The sequence below is a fragment of the Bombina bombina genome, chromosome 2 (genome assembly GCF_027579735.1).
Source record: "Bombina bombina isolate aBomBom1 chromosome 2, aBomBom1.pri, whole genome shotgun sequence".
NCBI lineage: Eukaryota > Metazoa > Chordata > Amphibia > Anura > Bombinatoridae > Bombina > Bombina bombina.
The window spans coordinates 341,532,056-341,557,027 of NC_069500.1; the positions used below are offsets into that span (position 1 = coordinate 341,532,056).

The window sequence follows — 24,972 nt, forward strand, 5'->3', positions numbered from 1 at the left end:
TGGATGTATTGGTAGAGGTATTTGCAGCAGAAATAGTAAGGTTCTTATGCCACTTTATAGACTCATCTTGAGTATTGTGTGCAGTTCTGGAGGCCATATCTTCAGAAGGATATTAACAAACTTGAATCTGTGCAAAGGAGGGCTACCAAAATGGTACATGGTCTAAAAAATAAAACTTACCAGGATAGGCTCAATGACCTAAATATGTATAGCTTAGAGGAGAGAAGGGAAAGAGGTGTTATGATAGCAACTTTCAAGTACATTAAAGGGTTTAGTAAAACTGAGGCTGTGGGTATTTTACATAAAATGGAAAATTCAAGAACAAGGGGTCATGAGCTCAAGCTAAAGGGTAGTAGATTCAGGAGTAATTTGAGGAAGCACTTCTTTACAGAAAGAGTGATTGATTTATGGAATAAACTTCCTCAAGAGGTAGTAGCAACAAACACTGTGGGGGACTTTAAAAATGCATGGGACAAGCATAGGGCTATCCTACGAACTAGATAAGTTTATACTGTTAGGTAAGGTCGGGCAGACTTGCTGGGCCTATGGCTCTTATCTGCCGTCAATATCTATGTTTCTATGTTTCTATTTCACTCAACATATTTATTTTTAATAACACTTTATTTTTCTATGTCACTACAAGCTGTTCACAACAATACACTACAGAATAAATAACGATTATCCGAACCCCAATATCACACAATGGTGATGATAGACAGACAAAATAGATGATAGATGATAGACAGACAATATATCCAATTAAGATGCTCCAAAAGCAAACTGTTATCCACCAATCATGCAACCACTCAATGATAGACAGATATTTCGACCAATAGGATACATTCTAGCATAACGTTAACAAACTATTTTTTCATTTAAATGAAGATGGGTGCGAAGATATACTAACATCAAGCTATTGGTATTAATATTTAAACGCCTTATGTTCCAAAAATAACTGAATATTACGTTATTGAATGTATCACCTGTTGAGATGGACACATCTATTCTCCAATCGCTACTCTGCCTACATGACTGTCAAACTAGCCAATCAAAAAATGATTTAAGGTATAAAAGTCACGCGAGAAGATGGTCAGATCACCCTTTGACAAAGCCACAACGGTGATACGCGTCAGTGGCTTCTCTGTTTCTTTCTTTTTTTAAATAGCAATACTTGCTCCCAAATATAATATATTCTGTATTAAAAGGTAACAATAATTTATTGGTTTTAAAAGGTAAAATATTTTACTCAGTATTAAGAAGTAATAATCAATTCAATCGTATTCCTTACGAATTTTGGCCACCTTTATGCTTACAGCTTGGTGGAAAATATAATATGGGAATCCTCTGAAATAATGAGAATAACCTCTTAAAATACTTATAATTACACTCCGTAATTAGGAGGAGCATTTGCACTTTTTAACATTACATTTTTTATTTTTTCTATACTTTAATAATAGTTAAGTTTTAAATATTTTCATACTTTGCTCACTTACCTAAATACATTTAAATGTTGTGAGTGCTATATTTGTGCTCTCTTTTTCAGTCATTTTCAGCTGAATTAGTTGTAAATTTTAGACCAGTACAAGCACCTAGCCCTAATTTATTATCAATTTTTGAATGCACATATAAAGGGAACGTTTAAATAATCTCTAGTGTCATTGGTAATCCTCCTCGATAGCAAACCCAACTTCTCTCATCACTCCAAGAACACCATGGTGGTGGCAGCATCATGCTGTGGGGATGTTTTTCATCGGCAGGGATTTTGAAGGAATTTTAATTGAAGGAATGAAGGAGAGTGATAATTACAAGGAAATTCTTGAGGAAAACATGTTTGTCTTCGAGAGATTTGAGACTGGGACGGAGGTTCACCTTCCAGCAGGACAATGACCCTAAGCATACTACTAAAGCAATACTCAAGTGGCTTAAGGGGAAACATTTAAATGTCTTGGAATGGCCTAGTCAAAGCCCAGACCTAAATCCAATTGAGAAAAATTTAAGATTGCTGTACACCAGCCGAACCCATCCAATTTGAAGGAGTTGGAGCAGTTTTGCCTTGAAAAATAGACAAAAATCCTAGTGGTTAGATGTGCCAAGCTTAGAGACGTACCCCAAGAGTATTGCAGCTGTAATTTCTCTACAAGGTGGCTCTACAAAGTACTGACTTTGGGGGGTGAATAGTTATGCAAGCTCAAGTTTTCTGTTGTTTTGTCTTATTTCTTGTTTGTTTCACAATAAAAAATATTTTGCATCTTCAAAGTGATAGGCAAAATCAAATCAAATGACACAAACCCCCCAAAAATCCATTCTAATTCCAGGTTGTAATGCAACAAAATAGGGAATACTTTTGCAAGGCACTGTATGATAAATTATATATTTGAGGCAGTTTGATTCATGCAAATTTGTTATACCCTGTACTAAGAATAAGAATAAAAACTATGTTAATCTTTTATATTAAAGTACTTGAGAGTTTTAATAACTGTTTCTTCTTTTTTCTCCAGGTGGCTCATTTCGTCACTTCCTTTGGCAAGTGTGCAAAGAACTTCAGAGTTCCTCGCTTTCTCTCCTGCTGCTCTGTCCGAGCTCTGCAGTTAATAAGAATAAGGTAGGTTATTATTACTTCACTAGGTATTAATATCTCATATAAATGTATTGACAAGAAAGTAATCTTTAGAGAAAGTTAGAAATTAAACATTCATAGAAAAACCTTTGTTCCACTTAATGCAGATGAACCATTTTCATTCATACAGGGTAAATATCTTCTAACGCCAAGTCCTATAACATATCCAGAAGAACAATTGCTACATTTCTTTGGACAGCTCCTTGGAATAGCTATCAGAGCCGATGTACCCCTTCCTCTGGACCTGCTACCTTGCTTCTGGAAGATGCTGGTTGGAGAACCAATGGACCCAGAAACTGACCTCTACGAAGCAGATATCTTGACATACAACTACATCAAAAAGTTTGAAAATGTAACCACTTTCTTTCTTTTAATTTAATTATGATGCTAATACATGGAATAAGTCCCTACATGAGCACTTTCCATGATTATGTATTTTATGAACACATTTTATATTTCATTTTAAAAATCCCAGGATCATATTCTGTGCCTGAAATACAAACAAAATATGGTTAAGTAAGCATACCTGCAATCTTGAGACACATCTTTATTACATATTTAGAGCTGGAAATACTTCTCAATTATCCATTTTCACATATTTAGAAATGTTTTTGCTTCTACAGAAACACAGTTGTCAGTTACAGATGTTCGTATTTCACAATGTTGGTTTTATGGTAGTGCCATGTTTGCAAATTGTATTTGTTTATATAGGTGTGGGTTTTTTTCCTTCTTAATACTGGAAGAATCCACAGCTGCATCATTACTTGTGGAGAATACTGAACCTGGCCACCAGGTGGAGGCAAAGACACCCCAGCCAAAGGCTTAAATACCTCCCCCACTTCCCTCATCCCCCATCCACCAGGTATTCTTTGCCTTTCGTCACAGGAGATTGGCAGAGAAGTGTCAGAAGATTTCGGAGTAGTTCCTTAGGAAGGGTATCTACCCTTCGAGATGGGACTGGAGTTTTAAGTAGTCTTGTCAGCCTCTCAGTGAGAGCATTGATGAAAGTTAGAGTCTGGAGATGCAGGGAGAGTCTTTCTGCGAAACCATCCAGGCTCATATTAACAGCTCCTAAGCAATCGGCGTTGACAAGTTTTGCTGCCTGCTTTTCTTCACTCAAGTCCATGTCAGAAGCAACGCTACAGTCTGTCAAACTTGAAGGACCGTGTTTTCTGTTCCACGGCATAGATTCCAGTAAGATCGTTTCATTTTTTTTATATATATGTTAACGATAGAAGACAGGGTCACAGTGGGACTTCTTTTATCTCTATGGAATCAAGGGTTAATATTCCCTGAGGGGGATTATTGAACAGTGGGATTTTTTAATTATATTTGTTATGTGAATTCGGCTTTCGTGTAGGAGACGTTCGGGGTCATAGGCTGATCGGAACATACAGGTTATTTTTTTTAAATTATTCTAAAGCTGCACAGTTTTATTAAGCTGGCATGATGCACCGTGTGACCAGGGGTGGTCACGTTTTTTCCATTTCCTATTTCTGACCGAGTGTCTGCAGAGAGGAGCGAATTTCTCTATCTGTCTGGGTCATAGGAGGTGTTGAATGCCCCAGCCACTGGGGGTATAAGGTGCCAGTTGTTGTTTCTATATATTAAATAAGATGAGTTATGGAGGATTCTGATTATTTAGAGGGGGATCCCTCTAATACAGAATTTGATGCCTGTGTATATTGTGAGGGGGCCCGGGTAGTCCAGCCCTCTCAATTACGTTCCGTATGCCGCAACAGGGTGTTCTCATCACCCAATGTTGAGATGCTAGAGATCACTGAGCCGTCCGCCTCTAAGGATTCCTCGTCCCATGAGGTGTGTTCCCTAGATTCTTCTGTTCCTACACATGCAGTTTCCCCGGGTACCGCTGCTCCTTCGCCTGAAGGGGGCTTTTTTCCACCAGAGGTTACTGCGCAGTTTTGCAGGCCATCTCTACGGCCTTAGCGATTTTGCCTCTTCCTGTTACGTGCAAGCGAAGGGTTAATCCATGCACTCCTGCCCAGAGACCGTCATGTAAATTGACGATTGTATCCGATCAGTCATCTGGGGATGCGGTTCCCTCTGAGGCTTCAGAGGTAGGACCTCCAGGGTTGGAGTCTGCTGATTTGATTCCTCCAACTGAAGAGGATTTAGATTAAGAATGGCATGCCTGAACTTGCTTCTGAGAGAAGTTTTGGCGATGTTAGAGGTTCCTAGTACTGATCCATCAGTCAAATCTCAGTCTTCTAAATCAATCTGGGATAGAAATCCTATTCCTTCTCGTCTATTTTTTTTTTCTTTTTTTCCCCTTTTTTTGTTTTGTATTTTAGTATCCCAGTTCCGAGCTCTATAGGGGGGTTTGTGTCGTATGACAGGCAGGACCTGTTTTCACGCATTTCTTCTTGGCTATTACTTTTGTGCGCTTGCCTATTGTCTTTTTCTATTCCGTTTTCAGGATAGTTTTTTAGTTTGGAGCTCTTGTTGTAGAAACTCTTTTTAGGAAGACATTTCGTCATATGGGATATTAGATACTGACGACTTTGGTTGTCTCGTTTTCTGGAGACTTCCTGTGGAAGCATCTCGGTCTCAGTTCGAGGTGATGTTCCCTCGATATTTTCAAGACTGATTTAAGCCATGGAGCTTATACTTCTCTTTTGTTTTTTGGATTATTCTCAACCTTCTAGCTTAAGCTGGAACTTCAGAATTTTCTGTTTAGTTCTTGAGTTGCTCTGGCAGATATGTCGGTTGTCTACTCTTTCCTTCTACTCCAGAGAAGGAGTTCTTTCTAGCTATTCTGGTACAGGCAGAGCAGGTCCATCTATCCTAGATGGCAGGAAGGACCTGGTTTAGGTTCTATCTTGGATGGGCGTTTGATTCTGGATCATATCGGTCCCAAGGGTCATAGAGGCCGGAGCTAGGCTTCTTTTCCTGACTTTCCGGGCAGTTTTTCTAATCTTGATTTTTGTCTTGTGGCAGAGAGAGGGAAGCTTTTCAGATGACATTTGATCATTGTTCCGGTACCTATCGCAGTGTGAGAATATTTTCATACCACTGTTGTTTCATGGTCCAAAAAGGGTGGGGTCTCCCGTCCTATTCGGGTTCTATGGTACTTAAGCAGAGCTTATTATGTCTCATTTTTGGGGGAGAATATAAGGTTCTCTCTACCTTTTTGTTAGAGAACTCTGCGGGATCGCTGTTGTGAAGGATATCTTTGCTTTTTTATTCCTTTTGGGTGAAATCCGGTTCTTATGGACTGTCTCTTCCAGTAAACCTTGTTTCTGATACAAGGTTTTTTTGGGGGGATCTGGGGTTTAATCTGGCAGGATCCTGATTCCAGTTTTATCAGTAGCTCCCTGGTCTTGAAGATTCTGGTTTACTTACCATCGTTTGTTAGAAGACTTTTAGGGAGTTTCATCTGTCTTCTTCGATCCTCTGGGATGGATCTAGACCAGAGTTCCCTGGTATAGGTGCCAGGGTGGATCCTTGGATGCTAAATTGTTTTTTACAGGCAGGAAGATTTTTCTTAGATCTTGTGAAGTTAGAGTTTACCTCATTGGGTTGTGCCCTCCAGTCCCCCTTCAGTCCATCGCTGGTTCTGTGGTGGAGTGTGTTGTTTTTTGTCCTAGGGCCCTTCTTGGGTTTCTTACCTTTGACAGGTCTCAGCCGAGGCCGAGACATCGGCATGGTGCTGTTTTGAAGAGAGAATGGAATTATGTTGAGAGCTGATTTAGTTTCTGATGGAGTCGATTTTATTAATGAAGTGGCTGGCAAAGTCTTGAGCTGACAGAGAAGTTGTATTAGGACGTGGGGGAGGGCGGAGAAGAGTATTGAAAGTGGAGAACAGGCGTTTTGGGTTTGAAGAAAGATTAGAGATAAGAGTAGAGAAGTAGTGTTGCTTATGGAGATTAAGGGCAGAATAGTAGGAGTTCAAGATGAATTTGTAATTAATAAAATCAGCTGAACTTCGAGATTTTCTCCAGTGCCGCTCAGCAGTACGGGAACATCTGCGTAGGTACCGTGTCAGAGGAGTATGCCAGGGCTGAGGATTAGTGTGTGATTTCCGAGCTATGGTAAGAGGGGCCAGATTGTCAAGGACGGATGTAAGGGTGGAATTATAGTGGCAGATAGATTGGTCAGGGCAGGAAAAGGAGGAGAAGGGTGAGAGGAGAGGTTTGAGGGAATTAGCAAGCTGTTGCTGATCTAAAGGACCCCTTTTGAATCTGTCTTAGCAGACTTACCTGGAATACCGGTTAGGAAAATCACTCTCCAGTGTTTTGTTCAGCTCTCCCTGTCCTGAAGGAGATTTCTTTGAGCTATTCCGGGGCAGTTTTGACTTAGTCGCTAGCCTATCTGTTTGGGGAGAGTGTGTCCTATGGGGGATGGGGGATTCAGGAGATTCCCTCCCGATTATTCTTATGGTTCCTCAGGCAAGCATTTTGCTCTGAGGGTTTGGTCTTCTGGGTTTGTCCCAGTGTATGGATTCTAGTCAGCCCTTTTTTTCCCTCAGAGGCTTAGATTTTTTTATGAGAAAGAGAGAGACCCCTGCGTAGGGGGTAGTATCTCGAGTTTGGTGGTGGGCGGAGATGGATCTAGACCAGAGTTCTCTGGTATAGGTGCCAGGGTGGATCCCTGGATGCTAAATTGATCTTTACAGGCAGGAAGATTTTTCTTAGATCTTGTGAAGTTAGAGTTTACCTCATCGGGTTGTGCCCTCCAGTCCCCCTTCAGTCCATCGCTGGCTCTGTGATGGAGAGTTTTGTTTTTTGTCCTAGGGCCCTTCTTGGGTTTCTTACCTTTGACTGGTCTCATCTCAGCCGAGGCCGAGACATCGGCATGGTGCTGTTTTGAATTATTATTATCGGTTATTTGTAGAGCGCCAACAGATTTCGCAGCGCTATAAACAAAGGCGAAGTACAACACAACAATTATATGGATCAAATGGGTAGAGTGCCCTGCCAAGAGTTGCACTGTTGTAATCAGCTCTTAAGAAGGTGATCTACAAACAGCTGGACTCTTAGGCTTACATGCTAAGGGGATTCAGGGGACAGCAAAGGAGGAGAGGAACTGGTATAAAGAAAGGTTAGCGTAGGTTGTATGCATCCCTGAACATTAGAGTCTTTAGGGAGCGCTTGAAGCTTTCAAAACTAGGGGAGAGTCTTGTGGAGCGAGGCAGAGAGTTCCACAAGATGGGTCAGGGCAGGAAAAGGAGTAGAAGGAGTATAGGAGAGGCTTGAGGGAATTAGCAAGCTGTTGCTGATCTAAAGGACCCCTTTTGAATCTGTCTTAGCAGACTTACCTGGAATACCGGTTGGGAAAATCGCTCTCCAGTGTTTTGTTCAGCTCTCCCTGTCCTGAGGGACATTTCTTTGAGCTCTTCCTGGGCGGTTTTGACGTAGTCGCTAGCCTATCAGTTTGGGGAGAGCGTGTCCTATGGGGGACTGGGGATTCAGGAGATTCCCTCCCGATTATTCTTATGGTTCCTCAGGCAAGCATTTTGCTCTGAGGGTTTGGTCTTCTGGGTTTGTCCCAGTATATGGATTCTAGTAAGCCCTTTTTTCTCTCAGGGGCTTAGATATTTTTCTGAGAAAAAGAGTCCCCTGCGTAGTGGGTAGTATCTCAAGTTTGTTAGTGGGCAGAGGCCCACTACTACTTGTTGTCAGCAAACCACTCTCTGAGTCTGATCTTCAGGGATCACTTTTTCTCATGAAATTCTCATTCATTTTTTTAACTTCTATTGTTTCAATTTAGGTAAACGCTTTAACTTTACATTTACTTTAACTTTGCCTCTGCTGTAGGAAGGTGAAGAATGAAGATGTGCACATGATTCTAAAGTCAGAGGGTCTTTTAATCTAATTTGAGGCCCGTTTTCCCCTCACAATGTTTGTCAGAGCTATGTATATGGGGTATGATTAGCGGCTCTCTTTTTCACCTTATAGGAGATTTTGTCACTAACCTTCCATAGTGGTTGCAGGGACTTTAATTTTGCCTTCTCTTATGGATCTACAAAATACTCCTATTCAATTATCTCTGCAGATATGTTTTGGTACTGGTTTAGTTTCTTACTGGTAGTTTACTGGTAGATGAGTTTCTATTGGTATTATATTTTTATTTATATGAAACTCTCTAGCCTTGTTTGGGCAATTATAATTTTATATTAAAGGGACAGTCTACACCAGAATTGTTATTGTTTTAAAAGATAGATAATCCCTTTATTACTCATTCCCCAGTTTTGCATAACCAACACAGTTATATTTATATACATTTTACCTCTGTGATTATCTTGTATCTAAGCCTCTGCAAACTGCCCCTTTATTTCATTTCTTTTGACAGAAGCTGGCTCCCAGGTAACTTCACGAGCATGAACACAGTGTTATCTATATGAATCACATGAACTAACACCCTCTAGTGGTAAAAAACTGTTAAAATGCATTCTGAAAAGAGGCGGCCTTCAAGGTCTAAGAAATTAGCATATGAACCTCCTAGGTTAAGCTTTCAACTAAGAATACCAAGAGAACAAAGCAAAATTGGTGATAAAAGTAAATTGGAAAATTGTTTAAAATTACATGCCCTATCTGAATCATGAAAGTTTATTTTGGTCTAGACTGTCCCTTTAATTCAACTGTGCGCATTGGACAGCTTAGTTTTTGCGTTCATCATCCTATCCAGCTGACAACTGTCCAGGCTTCTGGTGTGTCTACTTGTCTCCTGCTTTATTTTTGTTTCCGCTTAGTGCACCTTAGACCTGTTAGTTTTCTTAAGCTACTTTAGGTCTTTCTCAAGAGCTTTTCTCTTGTTAAGTGTATCCAGTCCACGGATCATCCATTACTTATGGGATATTCTCCTTCCCAACAGGAAGTTGCAAGAGGATCACCCACAGCAGAGCTGCTATATAGCTCCTCCCCTAACTGTCATACCCAGTCATTCTCTTGCAAGCCTCAACCAAGATGGAGGTCGTAAGAGGAGTGTGGTGTTTTATACTTAGTTTATTCTTCAATCAAAAGTTTATTTTTAAATGGTGCCGGAGTGTACTGTTTATCTCAGGCAGTATTTAGAAGAAGAATCTGCCTGCGTTTTCTATGATCTTAGCAGAAGTAACTAAGATCCATGGCTGTTCTCACATATTCTGAGGAGTGAGGTAACTTCAGAGAGGGAATGGCGTGCAGGTTTTCCTGCAATAAGGTATGTGCAGTTAATATTTTTCTAGGGATGGAATTTGCTAGAAAATGCTGCTGATACCGAACTAATGTAAGTAAAGCCTTAAATGCAGTGATAGCTACTGGTATCAGGCTTATTAATAGAGATGCATACTCTTATAAAAATGTAATATAAAACGTTTGCTGGCATGTTTAATCGTTTTTTATATGTATTTGGTGATAAAACTTATTGGGGCCTAGTTTTTTTCCACATGGCTGGCTTGAATTTTGCCCAGTAACAGTTTCCTTAGGCTTTCCACTGTTGTAATATGAGTGGGAGGGGCCTTTTTTAGTGCTTTTCTGTGCAGCTAAAAATACTGACAGAGACATTCAGTTTCCCTCTGCATGATCCAGGCTATCTCTGGAGGGCTCAAAAGGCTTCAAAGTCGTTTTTGAGGGAGGTAAAGAGCCACAGTAGAGCTGTGGCAGTTGTGACTGAAAAAAAAAAAAAAAAAAAGTTTTTGTCTTTTATTATTCCATTTTGGGTATTAAGGGGTTAATCATCCATTTGCAAGTGGGTGCAATGCTCTGCTAACTTGTTACATACACTGTAAAAATGTCGTTAGTGTAACTGCCTTTTTTCACTGTTATTTCAAATTTTGACAAAATTTGTGTTTCTTAAAGGTGCAGTAACGTTTTTTATATTGCTTGTAAACTTGTTTAAAGTGTTTTCCAAGCTTGCTAGTCTCATTGCTAGTCTGTTTAAACATGTCTGACACAGAAGAAACTACTTGTTCATTATGTTTGAAAGCCACGGTGGAGCCCCATAGGAGAATGTGTACTAAATGTATTGATTTCACCTTAAACAGTAAAGATCAGTCTTTAACTATAAAAGAAATATGACCAGAAGATTCTGACGAGGGGGAAGTTATGCCGACTAACTCTCCCCACGTGTCAGACTCTTCGCCTCCCGCTCAGGGGATGCACGCTAATATGGCGCCAATTACATCAGGGACACCCATAGCGATTACCTTGCAGGACATGGCTGCAATCATGAATAATACCCTGTCAGAGGTATTATCCAGGTTGCCTGAATTAAGAGGCAAGCGCGATTGCTCTGGGGTTAGGAGAAATACAGAGCGCGCAGATGCTGTAAGGGCCATGTCTGATACTGCGTCACAATATGCAGATCATGAGGACGGAGAGCTTCAGTCTGTGGGTGACATCTCTGATTCGGGGAAACCTGATTCAGAGATTTCTAATTTTAAATTTAAGCTTGAGAACCTCCGTGTGTTGCTTGGGGAGGTATTAGCTGCTCTGAATGACTGTAACACAGTTGCAGTACCAGAGAAATTGTGTAGGCTGGATAAATACTATGCGGTACCGGTGTGTACTGATGTTTTTCCTATACCTAAAAGGCTTACAGAAATTATTAGCAAGGAGTGGGATAGACCGGGTGTGCCTTTTTCCCCACCTCCTATATTTAGAAAAATGTTTCCAATAGACGCCACTACACGGGACTTATGGCAGACGGTCCCTAAGGTGGAGGGAGCAGTTTCTACTTTAGCAAAGCGTACTACTATCCCGGTTGAGGACAGTTGTGCTTTTTCAGATCCAATGGATAAAAAATTGGAGGGTTACCTTAAGAAAATGTTTATTCAACAAGGTTTTATTTTACAGCCCCTTGCATGCATTGCGCCTGTCACGGCCGCGGCGGCATTCTGGTTTGAGGCCCTGGAAGAGGCCATCCATACAGCTCCATTGACTGAAATTATTGACAAGCTTAGAACACTTAAGCTAGCTAACTCATTTGTTTCTGATGCCATTGTTCATTTGACTAAGCTAACGGCTAAGAATTCCGGATTCGCCATCCAAGCGTGTAGGGCGCTATAGCTTAAATCCTGGTCAGCTGACGTGACTTCGAAGTCTAAATTACTCAACATTCCTTTCAAGGGGCAGACCTTATTCGGGCCTGGTTTGAAGGAAATTATTGCTGACATTACTGGAGGTAAGGGTCACACCCTTCCTCAGGACAGGGCCAAAGCAAAGGCCAAACAGTCTAATTTTCGTGCCTTTCGAAATTTCAAGGCAGGTGCAGCATCAACTTCCTCCGCTTCAAAACAAGAGGGAACTTTTGCTCAATCTAAGCAGGCCTGGAAACCTAACCAGTCCTGGAACAAAGGCAAGCAGGCCAGAAAGCCTGCTGCTGCCTCTAAGACAGCATGAAGGAACGGCCCCCTATCCGGCGACGGATCTAGTAGGGGGAAGACTTTCTCTCTTCGCCCAGGCGTGGGCAAGAGATGTTCGGGATCCCTGGGCGTTGGAGATCATATCTCAGGGATATCTTCTGGACTTCAAAGCTTCCCCTCCACAAGGGAGATTTCATCTTTTAAGGCTATCTGCAAATCAGATAAAGAAAGAGGCATTCCTACGCTGTGTGCAAGACCTCCTTGTTATGGGAGTGATCCATCCAGTTCCGTGGACGGAACAAGGACAGGGTTTTTATTCGAATCTGTTTGTGGTTCCCAAAAAAGAGGGAACCTTCAGACCAATTTAGGATCTAAAGATCTTAAACAAATTCCTCAGAGTTCCATCTTTCAAAATGGAAACCATCCTACCCATGATCCAAGAAGGTCAGTACATGACCACAGTGGACTTAAAGGATGCCTACCTTCACATACCGATTCACAAAGATCATCATCGGTTTGCCTTTCTAGACAGGCATTACCAATTTGTAGCTCTTCCCTTCAGGTTGGCTACAGCCCCGAGAATCTTTACAAAGGTTCTGGGCTCACTTCTGGCGGTTCTAAGACCGCGAGGCATAGCGGTGGCTCCGTATCTAGACGACATCCTGATACAGGCGTCAAGCTTTCAAGTTGCCAAGTCTCATACAGAGATAGTTCTGGCATTTCTGAGGTCGCACGGGTGGAAAGTGAACGAGGAAAAGAGTTCTCTATCCCCACTCACAAGAGTCTCCTTCTTAGGGACTCTTATAGATTCTGTAGAAATGAAAATTTACCTGACGGAGTCCAGGTTATCAAAACTTCTAAATGCTTGCCGTGTTCTTCACTCCATTCCGCGCCCTTCGGTAGCTCAGTGTATGGAGGTAATCGGCTTAATGGTAGTGGCAATGGACATAGTGCCATTTGCGCGCCTTCATCTCAGACCGCTGCAATTATGCATGCTGAGTCAGTGGAATGGGGATTACACAGATTTGTCCCCTCTGCTAAATCTGGATCAAGAGACCGGAGATTCTCTTCTCTGGTGGTTGTCTCGGGTACACCTGTCCAAGGGTATGACCTTTCGCAGGCCAGATTGGACAATTGTAACAACAGATGCCAGCCTTCTAGGTTGGGGTGCAGTCTGGAATTCCCTGAAGGCACAGGGATCGTGGACTCAGGAGGAGAAACTCCTTCCAATAAATATTCTGGAGTTAAGAGCGATATTCAATGCTCTTCTGGCTTGGTCTCAGTTAGCAACACTGAGGTTCATCAGATTTCAGTCGGACAACATCACGACTGTGGCTTACATCAACCATCAAGGGGGAGCCAGGAGTTCCCTAGCGATGTTAGAAGTCTCAAAAATAATTCGCTGGGCAGAGTACCACTCTTGCCACCTGTCAGCAATCCATATCCCAGGCGTGGAGAACTGGGAGGCGGATTTTCTAAGTCGTCAGACTTTCCATCCGGGGGAGTGGGAACTCCATCCGGAGGTGTTTGCTCAGTTGATTCATCGTTGGGGCAAACCAGAGTTGGATCTCATGGCGTCTCGCCAGAACGCCAAGCTTCCTTGTTACGGATCCAGGTCCAGGGACCCAGAAGCGACGCTGATAGATGCTCTAGCAGCGCCTTGGTTCTTCAACCTGGCTTATGTGTTTCCACCGTTTCCTCTGCTCCCTCGACTGATTGCCAAAATCAAACAGGAGAGAGCATCAGTGATTCTGATAGCACCTGCGTGGCCATGCAGGACTTGGTATGCAGACCTAGTGGACATGTCATCCTTTCCACCATGGACTCTGCCTCTAAGACAGGACCTTCTGATACAAGGTTCTTTCAATCATCCAAATCTAATTTCTCTGAGACTGACTGCATGGAGATTGAACGCTTGATTCTATCAAAGCGTGGCTTCTCCGAGTCAGTCATTGATACTTTAATACAGGCACGAAAGCCTGTTACCAGGAAAATCTACCACAAGATATGGAGTAAATATCCTTATTGGTGTGAATCCAAGAATTACTCATGGAGTAAGGTTAGGATTCCTAGAATATTGTCTTTTCTCCAAGAGGGCTTGGACAAAGGATTATCAGCTAGTTCCTTAAAGGGACAGATTTCTGCTCTGTCTATTCTTTTGCACAAGCGTTTGGCAGAGGTTCCAGACGTCCAGGCATTTTGCCAGGCTTTGGTTAGAATTAAGCCTGTGTTTAAACCTGTTGCTCCCCCGTGGAGCTTAAACTTGGTTCTTAAAGTTCTTCAAGGAGTTCAGTTTGAACCCCTTCATTCCATTGATATTAAACTTTTATCTTGGAAAGTTCTGTTTTTGATGGCTATTTCCTCGGCTCGGAGAGTCTCTGAGCTATCTGCCTTACAATGTGATTCTCCTTATCTGATTTTTCATGCAGATAAGGTAGTCCTGCGTACGAAACCTGGGTTTTTACCTAAGGTGGTTTCTAACAAGAATATCAATCAAGAGATTGTTGTTCCATCATTGTGTCCTAATCCTTCTTCAAAGATGGAACGTCTTTTACATAATCTGGACATAGTCCGTGCCTTGAAGTTTTACTTACAAGCTACTAAAGATTTTCGTCAAACATCTACCCTGTTTGTCGTTTACTCTGGACAGAGGAGAGGTCAAAAAGCTTCGGCAACCTCTCTTTCCTTTTGGCTTCGGAGCATAATACGCCTAGCCTATGAGACTGCTGGACAGCAGACCCCTGAAAGGATTACAGCTCATTCCACTAGAGCTGGGCCTTTAAAAATGAGGCCTCTGTTGAACAGATTTGCAAGGCCGCGACTTGGTCTTCGCTTCACACTTTTTCCAAATTTTACAAATTTGATACTTTTGCTTCTTCGGAGGCTGTTTTTGGGAGAAAGGTTCTTCAGGCAGTGGTTCCTTCCGCTTAATCCTGCCTTGTCCCTCCCATCATCCGTGTTCTTTAGCTTTGGTATTGGTATCCCATAAGTAATAGATGATCCGTGGACTGGATACACTTAACAAGAGAAAACATAATTTATGCTTACCTGATAAATTTATTTCTCTTGTAGTGTATCCAGTCCACGGCCCGCCCTGTCCTTTTAAGGCAGGTCTAAATTTTAATTAAACTACAGTCACCACTGCACCCTATGGTTTCTCCTTTCTCTGTTTGTTTTCGGTCGAATGATTGGATATGACAATTAGGGGAGGAGCTATATAGCAGCTCTGCTGTGGGTGATCCTCTTGCAACTTCCTGTTGGGAAGGAGAATATCCCATAAGTAATGGATGATCCGTGGACTGGATACACTACAAGAGAAATAAATTTATCATGTAAGCATAAATTATGTTTTTTTAGGGGGTTATAATTATTTATGCTATTTTAGTATAAATGCTATAATTGAGCCTTCTGATTCTCTCCCTAAATCTACCTTAAAAGCTATATCCTCTGAACACTTTCCTACCAATGTTAAGAGCGTGTATTGTAAAAAAAAAAAAAAGCCAAAGTATCTCCACCAGCTTATTTATACAACTCATTTTTAAAATGTTAATGCATTCTTACCAATTTAATGCTGCTTCTATGGGTATTTCTGCATCTTCTGTTTGTTCCTTACAGGGAATCTCTACAGATTTTGCTTCCGGTGTGAAAGATCTAATCAAATCTACCATTTCTAAAATGTTGGCACCTCTCCCACCTTCAAGTAAATGTTAAACGGTCAGTTCAGAATTTACCTTCTACGAGTGCTGTGCCTTATGAGGCTAGAGATAATCCTGTTGTGTCTTCAGAAGGAGAAGTTTCCTCTGAGGAATCTTCTTCTGATGTTGAACGTGATTCATCCTCTCTTTAAAAAATGTTTAATTTAATGTCAAACATATTTGTTTACTTTTAAAAGAGATTTTTCTTACTTTTTAGGGGTTAAGGACTCCGGGTTCTGGGGAAAAGCCTTGTAACCATGTAGATTCAGTCTTTAAAACTGTTGCTAAAACTCCAGAGGTTAGATTTAGTCTTTAAAATTGTTGCTAAAAGCCCTGAGGTTTTTCCTTTTCCATGCAGTTTCTCAAATTGTTTCTAGGAAATGGTCTAAGCCAGGTAATTCTTTTAATACTTCTGCAAGGTTTAAGAAGTTATACTCCTTACCTGCCTCTAATATTGAACTGTGGGAGACTGTCCCTAAAGTAGATGGGGCCATTTCTACTCTTGCTAAAGCATACTTATATCCCTTTGGAAGACATTACTTCTTTTTAGTGCCCTTTAGATAGGAAGTTATAATGCTTTCATAGATGGACCTTTCTGCAAGCAGGTTATTTGTTTAGGCCAGCTATCTCTATTGCTGATGTAGCAGCTGCTGCTTCTTACTGGTTAACTAGTGTTTCAGAGCAGTTTTCTAATGAGCCTGCTAGTGAAGAGTTTTTGGAACCTCTTGTGGCTGCTCAAAAGTGCTAATTCTTTTATATGTGATGCTATATTTCACATTGTTAAGATTATTGTTAAAAACATGTCCATAGCAGCAGTGCTTTCAAGAAGACCTTTATGGCTTAAAGGGATAGTCTACTCCAGAATTTGTATTGTTTAAAAAGATAGATAATCCTTTTATTACCCATTACCCAGTTTTGCATAACCAACACAGCTATATTAGTATACTTTTTACCTCTGTGATTACCTTGTATCTAAGCCTCTGCAGATTGCCCCCTTATTTCAGTTCTTTTGACAGACTTGCATTTTAGCCAATCAGTGCTGACTCTTAGGTAACGCCACGGGAGTGAGCACAATGCTATCTTTATGGCACACATGAACTAGCCCTGGCTAGCTTAAAGAAAACTGTCAAATTGCACTGAGTTAAGAGGCGGCCTTCAAGGGCTTCAAAATTAGCATATGAGCATACCTAGGTTAGAGAACAACGCAAATTTGATGATAAAAGTAAATTTGAAAGTTGTTTAAAAATTGCATGCCTTATCTGAATCATGAAAGTTTAATTTTGACTAAACTGTCCCTTTAAGTACTGGTCTGTCTAAATCCAGACTTTTATCTCTTTCTTTTCAGGGAAAGAAATTGTTCGATTCTGATTTGGATTTTATCATTTCTACTGTTACTGGAGGGCAAGATGTCCAAGGGAAAATCTTAAGCCTCCAATTGTTTTCCTTCCTTTCGTCAGAACAAAGAACAGAAAGTTGATTTCTCCTCTCAGAAGCAAAGCACCTATGGCCCAGTCTGGATGCCTAGTGCTAATTGGAACAGACCTAAGCAAGCCAAAAAATTAAACCCTTCCTTCAAGCCTGCATGAAGGTGCGGCCCCCCAATCCTGAGTCTGTGGTAGGGGGCAGGTTATGCCTTTTTCAGGAAGCTTGTTTTTAGTCTGTTCCAGATCCCTTGGTTCTAAATATAGTTTCTCAGGGTTATAAGATAGGTTTCAGAATAAGGCCTCCCAGAGGAAGGTTTTTTCTGTTTTATGTTCCAAAGAATCCCTTAAAGGTCCAAGCTTTTTTTCAGTCCGTTTCAGATCTGTAAACTTATAGGAGTGATTGCTCCAGTTCCTTTGCTGGAACAGGGTATGGGATTTTATTCAAATCTTCATTGTTCCATAGATGGAAGGTACTTTCAGACCAGTTCTGGATCTGAAAGCTCAGAACAAGTTTGTCAGAATTCCTACTTTCAAAATGTAAATTATTCAGACTATTCTGCCTTTTGTTCAGCAAGGTCAGTTTATGTCCACAATAGATTTAAAGGATGCTTATTATGTTCTAATTCACAGTGAACATTACTAGTTTCTGAGGTTTGCCTTTCTAGACGAGCATTTTCAGTTCGTTCCTCTACTATTTGGTCTGGCTACAGCTCCTAGAATTTTCACAAAGGTTCTTGGTGTTCTATTGTCTGTGATCAGATCTCGGGGTATTACTGTGTTTTCTTACCTGGACGATATCTTGGTTCAAGCTCCATCTTTTATTTTAGCAGAATCTCACACAAACAGGACTGTTGGAAGATCAATTTTCCACAGAGTTCTTTGGTGCCTTAGACAAGGGTCACTTTTCTGGGGTTTCAAATAGATTGTCTCTGAGTCTTTCTCTAGCAGATCAGATAAGGCTAAGATTGGTGTCAGCCTGTCTGAACCTTCAGTCTCTTTCTTTTCCTCCTTTTGCTCTTTGTAAGGAAGTCCTGATTGCAGCTTCATATGCAATTCCATTTGCTTGATTTTACATGAGACCTCTTCAGCTTTGTATTCTTAGTCAGTGGTGACTGGATCATACTCGGCTGTCTCAAAAGATTTTTCTGGCTTACAGCACAAATCAGTCTCTGACTTAGTGGCTGCACGCTGCATCATCAGTTCATTATTCAGGGTGCTTCTTTTGCTTGTCCTACCTGGACTGTGATCATTACAGATGCAAGTCTTGCAGGTAATCCGCAGTTCCCTAACCATGAGGGAAATGTTTTTTGTATTCTCTCATGGGCAGAAGCCAATTCCTGTCTAGTCTCTGCAGTTAATTTTCCAGCTGTGAACAACTGGGAAGCAGATTTTCTCAGTTGTCAGTCTCTGCATCCAGGGGAATGCTCTCTTCACCAGGACGTGCTCAGCCAGATGTTGGGTCTTTGGGATCTCCCAGAGATAGAACTGATGGCTTCTCGTTTGAACGACAAACTTCCCAGGTACTTTTAGAGGTCCAGGGACCCTCAGGCAGAGTTTGTGGATGCTCTAGTAACTCATTGGTCATTTCAGCTTGCTTATCTTTTCCTCCTCTGGTTCTTCTTCCCAGAGTGATTTCCAGGATAAGGCTTTTGGTATGCAGATCTAGTTCAGATGTCCAGTAATCATCCTTCTTCTTTTCTGCTTAGACAAGAACTTCTGTCTCAAGGTCCGTTTTTCTGTCTGGATCTTAAATTTCTAAGTTTGAGTGCATGTAGATTGAGTAGTTGGTAATCTAGGCCTGTAAACCTGTGACTAGGAAGATTTATCATAAAGTCTGGAAGGCTTTTATTCTTTTTGATGTCTCTTTTTGATGGTTTTTCCTTGCATTCTTTTAGAATTCTTAGTATTTTGCACTTCTTATAGGATGGTTTGGATAGGGGCCTATCTGCCAGTTCTATGAAGGCGAAGAGCCCACAAAAAAACAGATTATAATAGACTGTTTCCCTCTATAAATTGGAAGATTTCATTTTTGTGATGAAGGTATTAACCTATAGAACATCCTGTATGTGTAAATACTACTGTTAGAAAACATACAGTTTGATCTTTATTGCTTTTATTGAAAACTTTAATAAAAATTATTTCAAACTATAGATTTAAAAGTTACACTCATAATTACAATTAATACAACAAATTGCAATAATAATATCTAAGGGCTCAAAGATGTGAGGTCTCATGTGTTAGAAAAATAAAGGACTCCAAAGGGCTTTAACATAGTGATACATACATATACATGTCTAAATATGTGTGTGTGTATATATATATATATATATATATATATATATACATGTCTAAATATCTGTATATATATATACATGTCTAAATATCTGTATATATATATATATATATATATATATATATACATGTCTAAATATCTGTGTGTATATATATATATATATATATATATATATGTCTAAATATGTGTGTGTATATATGTACATACTGTAAATATTTCACATTCCAGTGTTCTTCATATAAGGGAATATGTTCTATGTATTTTTAAATAGATATTCCTAGATATATCTGTAAATATCTATACCTATATATAATGATATATATGTATATAGGTATAGATTTATATTTTACCAAAATACCATCAAATCTATATAAAAATATGCATTTATGAATAAATAGAACATATTCTGCTATGTGAAGAAAATTGGAATGTGAAATATTCATATTTCATGTTGTGTTAGCGCACTTGAGAAAATTTGATTGGGTTCATGCATGAGTAAGGGTGTTAGTTTGTTTTGGGCTTTTTTTACACTTTTTCTGGCTTTTTTTTTTTTTACACTTTTCAGGCTCCATTAAAGTCTTGAGGAAAACGTTGACGTGGTCGCGATATTCCAAGTTCTGCTTTTTGCACGTCGGGTTAGCATTTTAATCTTTTTAATGTGCAAAAACAAACTACTACTCCATTCGAAATGTAGCCCAATGTCAGTCGGGTATTTGTTGTTCCTTCTTTGTGTCCTAATCCCAAAAATGCTTCAAAGAGATATTTGCATAATTTGGATGTTGTTAGAGCATTGAAGTATTATCTTGATGCTACTAAGGATTTCAGACAAACTTCTAGTTTGTTTGTTTACTTTTTTGGTTCTAGGAAAGGACTGAAAATTTCTGCTATTTCTTTAACCTCTTGGTTGAAACTTTTGATTCATAAGGCTTACTTGGAGAAAAAGATGTTTATTAAATCCAACCCTTTGTGTCTCATTACTCGTGGACGCCACAGCTTGGGTATTAGTTCCCAGGAGTAATTGATCGTGGACTCTCAAAAACCTGTATAAACGCAATTTATGTTTACCGGATAAAATCGTTTCTTTCATGGTGGTGAGAGTCCACGAGACCTCGACCTATATTTTTTCCCTGCTCCTTTTATTATTTCTCTAATGTATTTTCCTACATCATTTTGATTGGCTATATGTTAAACTGAGGTTCCTGTGAGGTGGGAGGGATTTTATATAGCTCTTGGAGTTTGGGAATCTTTGCCTCCTCCTAGTGGTAGGTAATTCCCAGGAGTAATAGATTTCTCTTGTTAAGTGTATCCAGTCCACGGATCATCCATTACTTGTGGGATATTCTCCTTCCCAACAGGAAGTTGCAAGAGGATCATCCACAGCAGAGCTGCTATATAGCTCCTCCCCTAACTGTCTTATCCAGTCATTCTCTTGCAAGCCTCAACCAAGATGGAGGTCGTAAGAGGAAGTGTGGTGTTTTATACTTAGTTTATTCTTCAATCAAAAGTTTGTTATTTTTAAATGGTACCGGAGTGTACTGTTTATCTCAGGCAGTATTTAGAAGAGGAATCTGCCTGCGTTTTCTATGATCTTAGCAGAAGTAACTAAGATCCATGGCTGTTCTCACATATTCTGAGGAGTGAGGTAACTTCAGAGAGGGAATGGCGTGCAGTTTTTCCAGCAATAAGGTATGTGCAGTTAATATTTTTCTAGGGATGGAATTTGCTAGAAAATGCTGCTGATACTGAACTAATGTAAGTAAAGCCTTAAATGCAGTGAGAGCTACTGGTATCAGGCTTATTAATAGAGATACATACTCTTATAAAAATGTAATATAAAATGTTTGCTGGCATGTTTAATCGTTTTTATATATGTTTGGTGATAAAACTTATTGGGGCCTAGTTTTTTTCCACATGGCTGGCTTGAATTCTGCCTAGTAACAGTTTCCTGACTTTCCACTGTTGTAATATGAGTGGGAGGGGGTTTTTTTGTGCAGCAAAAATTAGACACAGACATCCAGCTTCTTCCTGCATGATCCAGGATATCTCTGGAGGGCTCAAAAGGCTTCAAAGTCGTTTTTGAGGGAGGTAACAAGCCACAGTAGAGCTGTGGCAGTTGTTGTGACTATTTAAAAAAAAAAAAAAAAAAAAAAAAAACCTTTTTGTCAGTTATTATTCTGTGTTTGGTATTAAGGGGTTAATCATCTATTTGCAAGTGGGTGCAATGCTCTGCTAACTTGTTACATACACTGTAAAAATTTTGTTAGTGTAACTGCCTTTTTTCACTGTTATTTCAAATTTTGGCAAAAATTTGTGTTTCTTAAAGGTGCAGTAACGTTTTTTATATTGCTTGTAAACTTGTTTAAAGTGTTTTCCAAGCTTGCTAGTCTCATTGCTAGTCTGTTTAAACATGTCTGACACAGAGGAAACAACTTGTTCATTATGTTTGAAAGCCATGGTGGAGCCCCATAGGAGAATGTGTACTAAATGTATTGATTTCACCTTAAACAGTAAAGATCAGTCTTTAACTATAAAAGAAATATCACCAGAAGATTCTGACGAGGGGGAAGTTATGCCGACTAACTCTCCCCACGTGTCAGACCCTTCGTCTCCCGCTCAGGGGATGCACGCTAATATGGCGCCAATTACATCAGGGACACCCATAGCGATTACCTTGCAGGACATGGCTGCAATCATGAATAATACCCTGTCAGAGGTATTATCCAGGTTGCCTGAATTAAGAGGCAAGCGCAATTGCTCTGGGGTTAGGAGAAATACAGAGCGCGCAGATGCTGTAAGGGCCATGTCTGATACTGCGTCACAATATACAGATCATGAGGACGGAGAGCTTCAGTCTGTGGGTGACGTCTCTGATTTGGGGAAACCTGATTCAGAGATTTCTAATTTTAAATTTAAGCTTGAGAACCTCCGTGTATTGCTTGGGGAGGTATTAGCTGCTCTGAATGACTGTAACACAGTTGCAGTACCAGAGAAATTGTGTAGGCTGGATAAGTACTATGCGGTGCCGGTGTGTACTGATGTTTTTCCTATACCTAAAAGGCTTACAGAAATTATTAGCAAGGAGTGGGATAGACCGGGTGTGCCTTTTTCCCCACCTCCTATATTTAGAAAAATGTTTCCAATAGATGCCACTACACGGGACTTATGGCAGACATCCCTAAGGTGGAGGGAGCAGTTTCTACTTTAGCAAAGCGTACCACTATCCCGGTTGAGGACAGTTGTGCTTTTTACAGCCCCTTGCATGCATAGCGCCTGTCACGGCCGCGGCGGCATTCTGGTTTGAGGCCCTGGAAGAGGCCATCCATACAGCTCCATTGACTGAAATTATTGACAAGCTTAGAACACTTAAGCTAGCTAACTCATTTGTTTCTGATGCCATTGTTCATTTGACTAAACTAACGGCTAAGAATTCCGGATTCGCCATCCAGGCGCATAGGGCGCTATGGCTTAAATCCTGGTCAGCTGACGTGACTTCGAAGTCTAAATTACTCAGCATTCCTTTCAAGGGGCAGACCTTATTCGGGCCTGGTTTGAAGGAAATTATTGCTGACATTACTGGAGGTAAGGGTCATACCCTTCCTCAGGACAGGGCCAAAGCAAAGGCCAAACAGTCTAATTTTCGTGCCTTTTGAAATTTCAAGGCAGGTGCAGCATCAGCTTCCTCCGCTTCAAAGCAAGAGGGAACATTTGCTCAATCTAAGCAGGCCTGGAAACCTAACCAGTCCTGGAACAAAGGCAAGCAGGCCAGAAAGCCTGCTGCTGCCTCTAAGACAGCATGAAGGAACGGCCCCCTATCCGGCAACGGATCTAGTAGGGGGCAGACTTTCTCTCTTTGCCCAGACATGGGCAAGAGATGTTCAAGATCATATCTCAGGGATATCTTCTGGACTTCAAAGCTTCCCCTCCACAAGGGAGATTTCATCTTTCAAGGCTATCTGCAAATCAGATAAAGAAAGAGGCATTCCTACGCTGTGTGCAAGACCTCCTAATTATGGGAGTGATCCATCCAGTTCCGCGGACGGAACAAGGACAGGGTTTTTATTCAAATCTGTTTGTGGTTCCCAAAAAAGAGGGAACCTTCAGACCAATTTTGGATCTAAAAATCTTAAACAAATTCTTTCATCTTTCAAAATGGAAACTATTCGGACCATCCTACCCATGATCCAAGAGGGTCAGTACATGACCACAGTGGACCTAAAGGATGCCTACCTTCACATACCGATTCACAAAGACCATCATCGGTTTCTAAGGTTTGCCTTTCTAGACAGGCATTACCAATTTGTAGCTCTTCCCTTCTGGTTGGCTACAGCCCCGAGAATCTTTACAAAGGTTCTGGGCTCACTTCTGGCGGTTCTTAGACCGCGAGGCATAGCGGTAGCTCCGTATCTAGACGACATCCTGATACAGGCGTCAAACTTTCAAGTTGCCAAGTCTCATACAGAGATAGTTTTGGCATTTCTGAGGTCGCACGGGTGGAAAGTGAACGAGGAAAAGAGTTCTCTATCCCCACTCACAAGAGTCTCCTTCTTAGGGACTCTTATAGATTCTGTAGAAATGAAAATTTACCTGACGGAGTCAAGGTTATCAAAACTTCTAAATGCTTGCCGTGTTCTTCACTCCATTCCGCGCCCTTCGGTGGCTCAGTGTATGGAGGTAATCGGCTTAATGGTAGCGGCAATGGACATAGTGCCATTTGCGCGCCTACATCTCAGACCGCTGCAATTATGCATGCTGAGTCAGTGGAATGGGGATTACACAGATTTGTCCCCTCTGCTAAATCTGGATCAAGAGACCAGAGATTCTCTTCTCTGGTGGTTGTCTCGGGTCCACCTGTCCAAGGGTATGACCTTTCGCAGGCCAGATTGGACAATTGTAACAACAGATGCCAGCCTTCTAGGTTGGGGTGCAGTCTGGAACTCCCAGAAGGCACAGGGATCGTGGACTCAGGAGGAGAAACTCCTTCCAATAAATATTCTGGAGTTAAGAGCGATATTCAATGCTCTTCTGGCTTGGTCTCAGCAACACTGAGGTTCATCAGATTTCAGTCGGACAACATCACGACTGTGGCTTACATCAACCATCAAGGGGGAACCAGGAGTTCCCTAGCGATGTTAGAAGTCTCAAAAATAATTCGCTGGGCAGAGTACCACTCTTGCCACCTGTCAGCAATCCATATCCCAGGCGTGGAGAACTGGGAGGCGGATTTTCTAAGTCAGACTTTCCATCCGGGGGAGTGGGAACTCCATCCGGAGGTGTTTGCTCAATTGATTCATCGTTGGGGCAAACCAGAGTTGGATCTCATGGCATCTCGCCAGAACGCCAAGCTCCCTTGTTACGGATCCAGGTCCAGGGACCCAGAAGCGACGCTGATAGATGCTCTAGCAGCGCCTTGGTTCTTCAACCTGGCTTATGTGTTTCCACCGTTTCCTCTGCTCCCTCGACTGATTGCCAAAATCAAACAGGAGAGAGCATCAGTGATTCTGATAGCACCTGCGTGGCCACGCAGGACTTGGTATGCAGACCTAGTGGACATGTCATCCTTTCCACCATGGACTCTGCCTCTAAGACAGGACCTTCTGATACAAGGTCCTTTCAATCATCCAAATCTAATTTCTCTGAGA

At 41.1% G+C, this 24,972-nt stretch overlaps 1 protein-coding gene across 1 annotated transcript in view; it reads left to right on the forward strand.

Moving 5' to 3' along the window:
• Positions 1-24,972, forward strand: part of HECTD4 (HECT domain E3 ubiquitin protein ligase 4) — a 666,929-nt gene that overhangs the window by 627,450 nt on the left and 14,507 nt on the right. The window contains exons 67-68 of the mRNA XM_053699752.1: positions 2,499-2,602; positions 2,748-2,969. Of these exons, the coding sequence (XP_053555727.1) occupies positions 2,499-2,602; positions 2,748-2,969 (326 nt within the window). The remainder of the gene's footprint in view (positions 1-2,498; positions 2,603-2,747; positions 2,970-24,972) is intronic.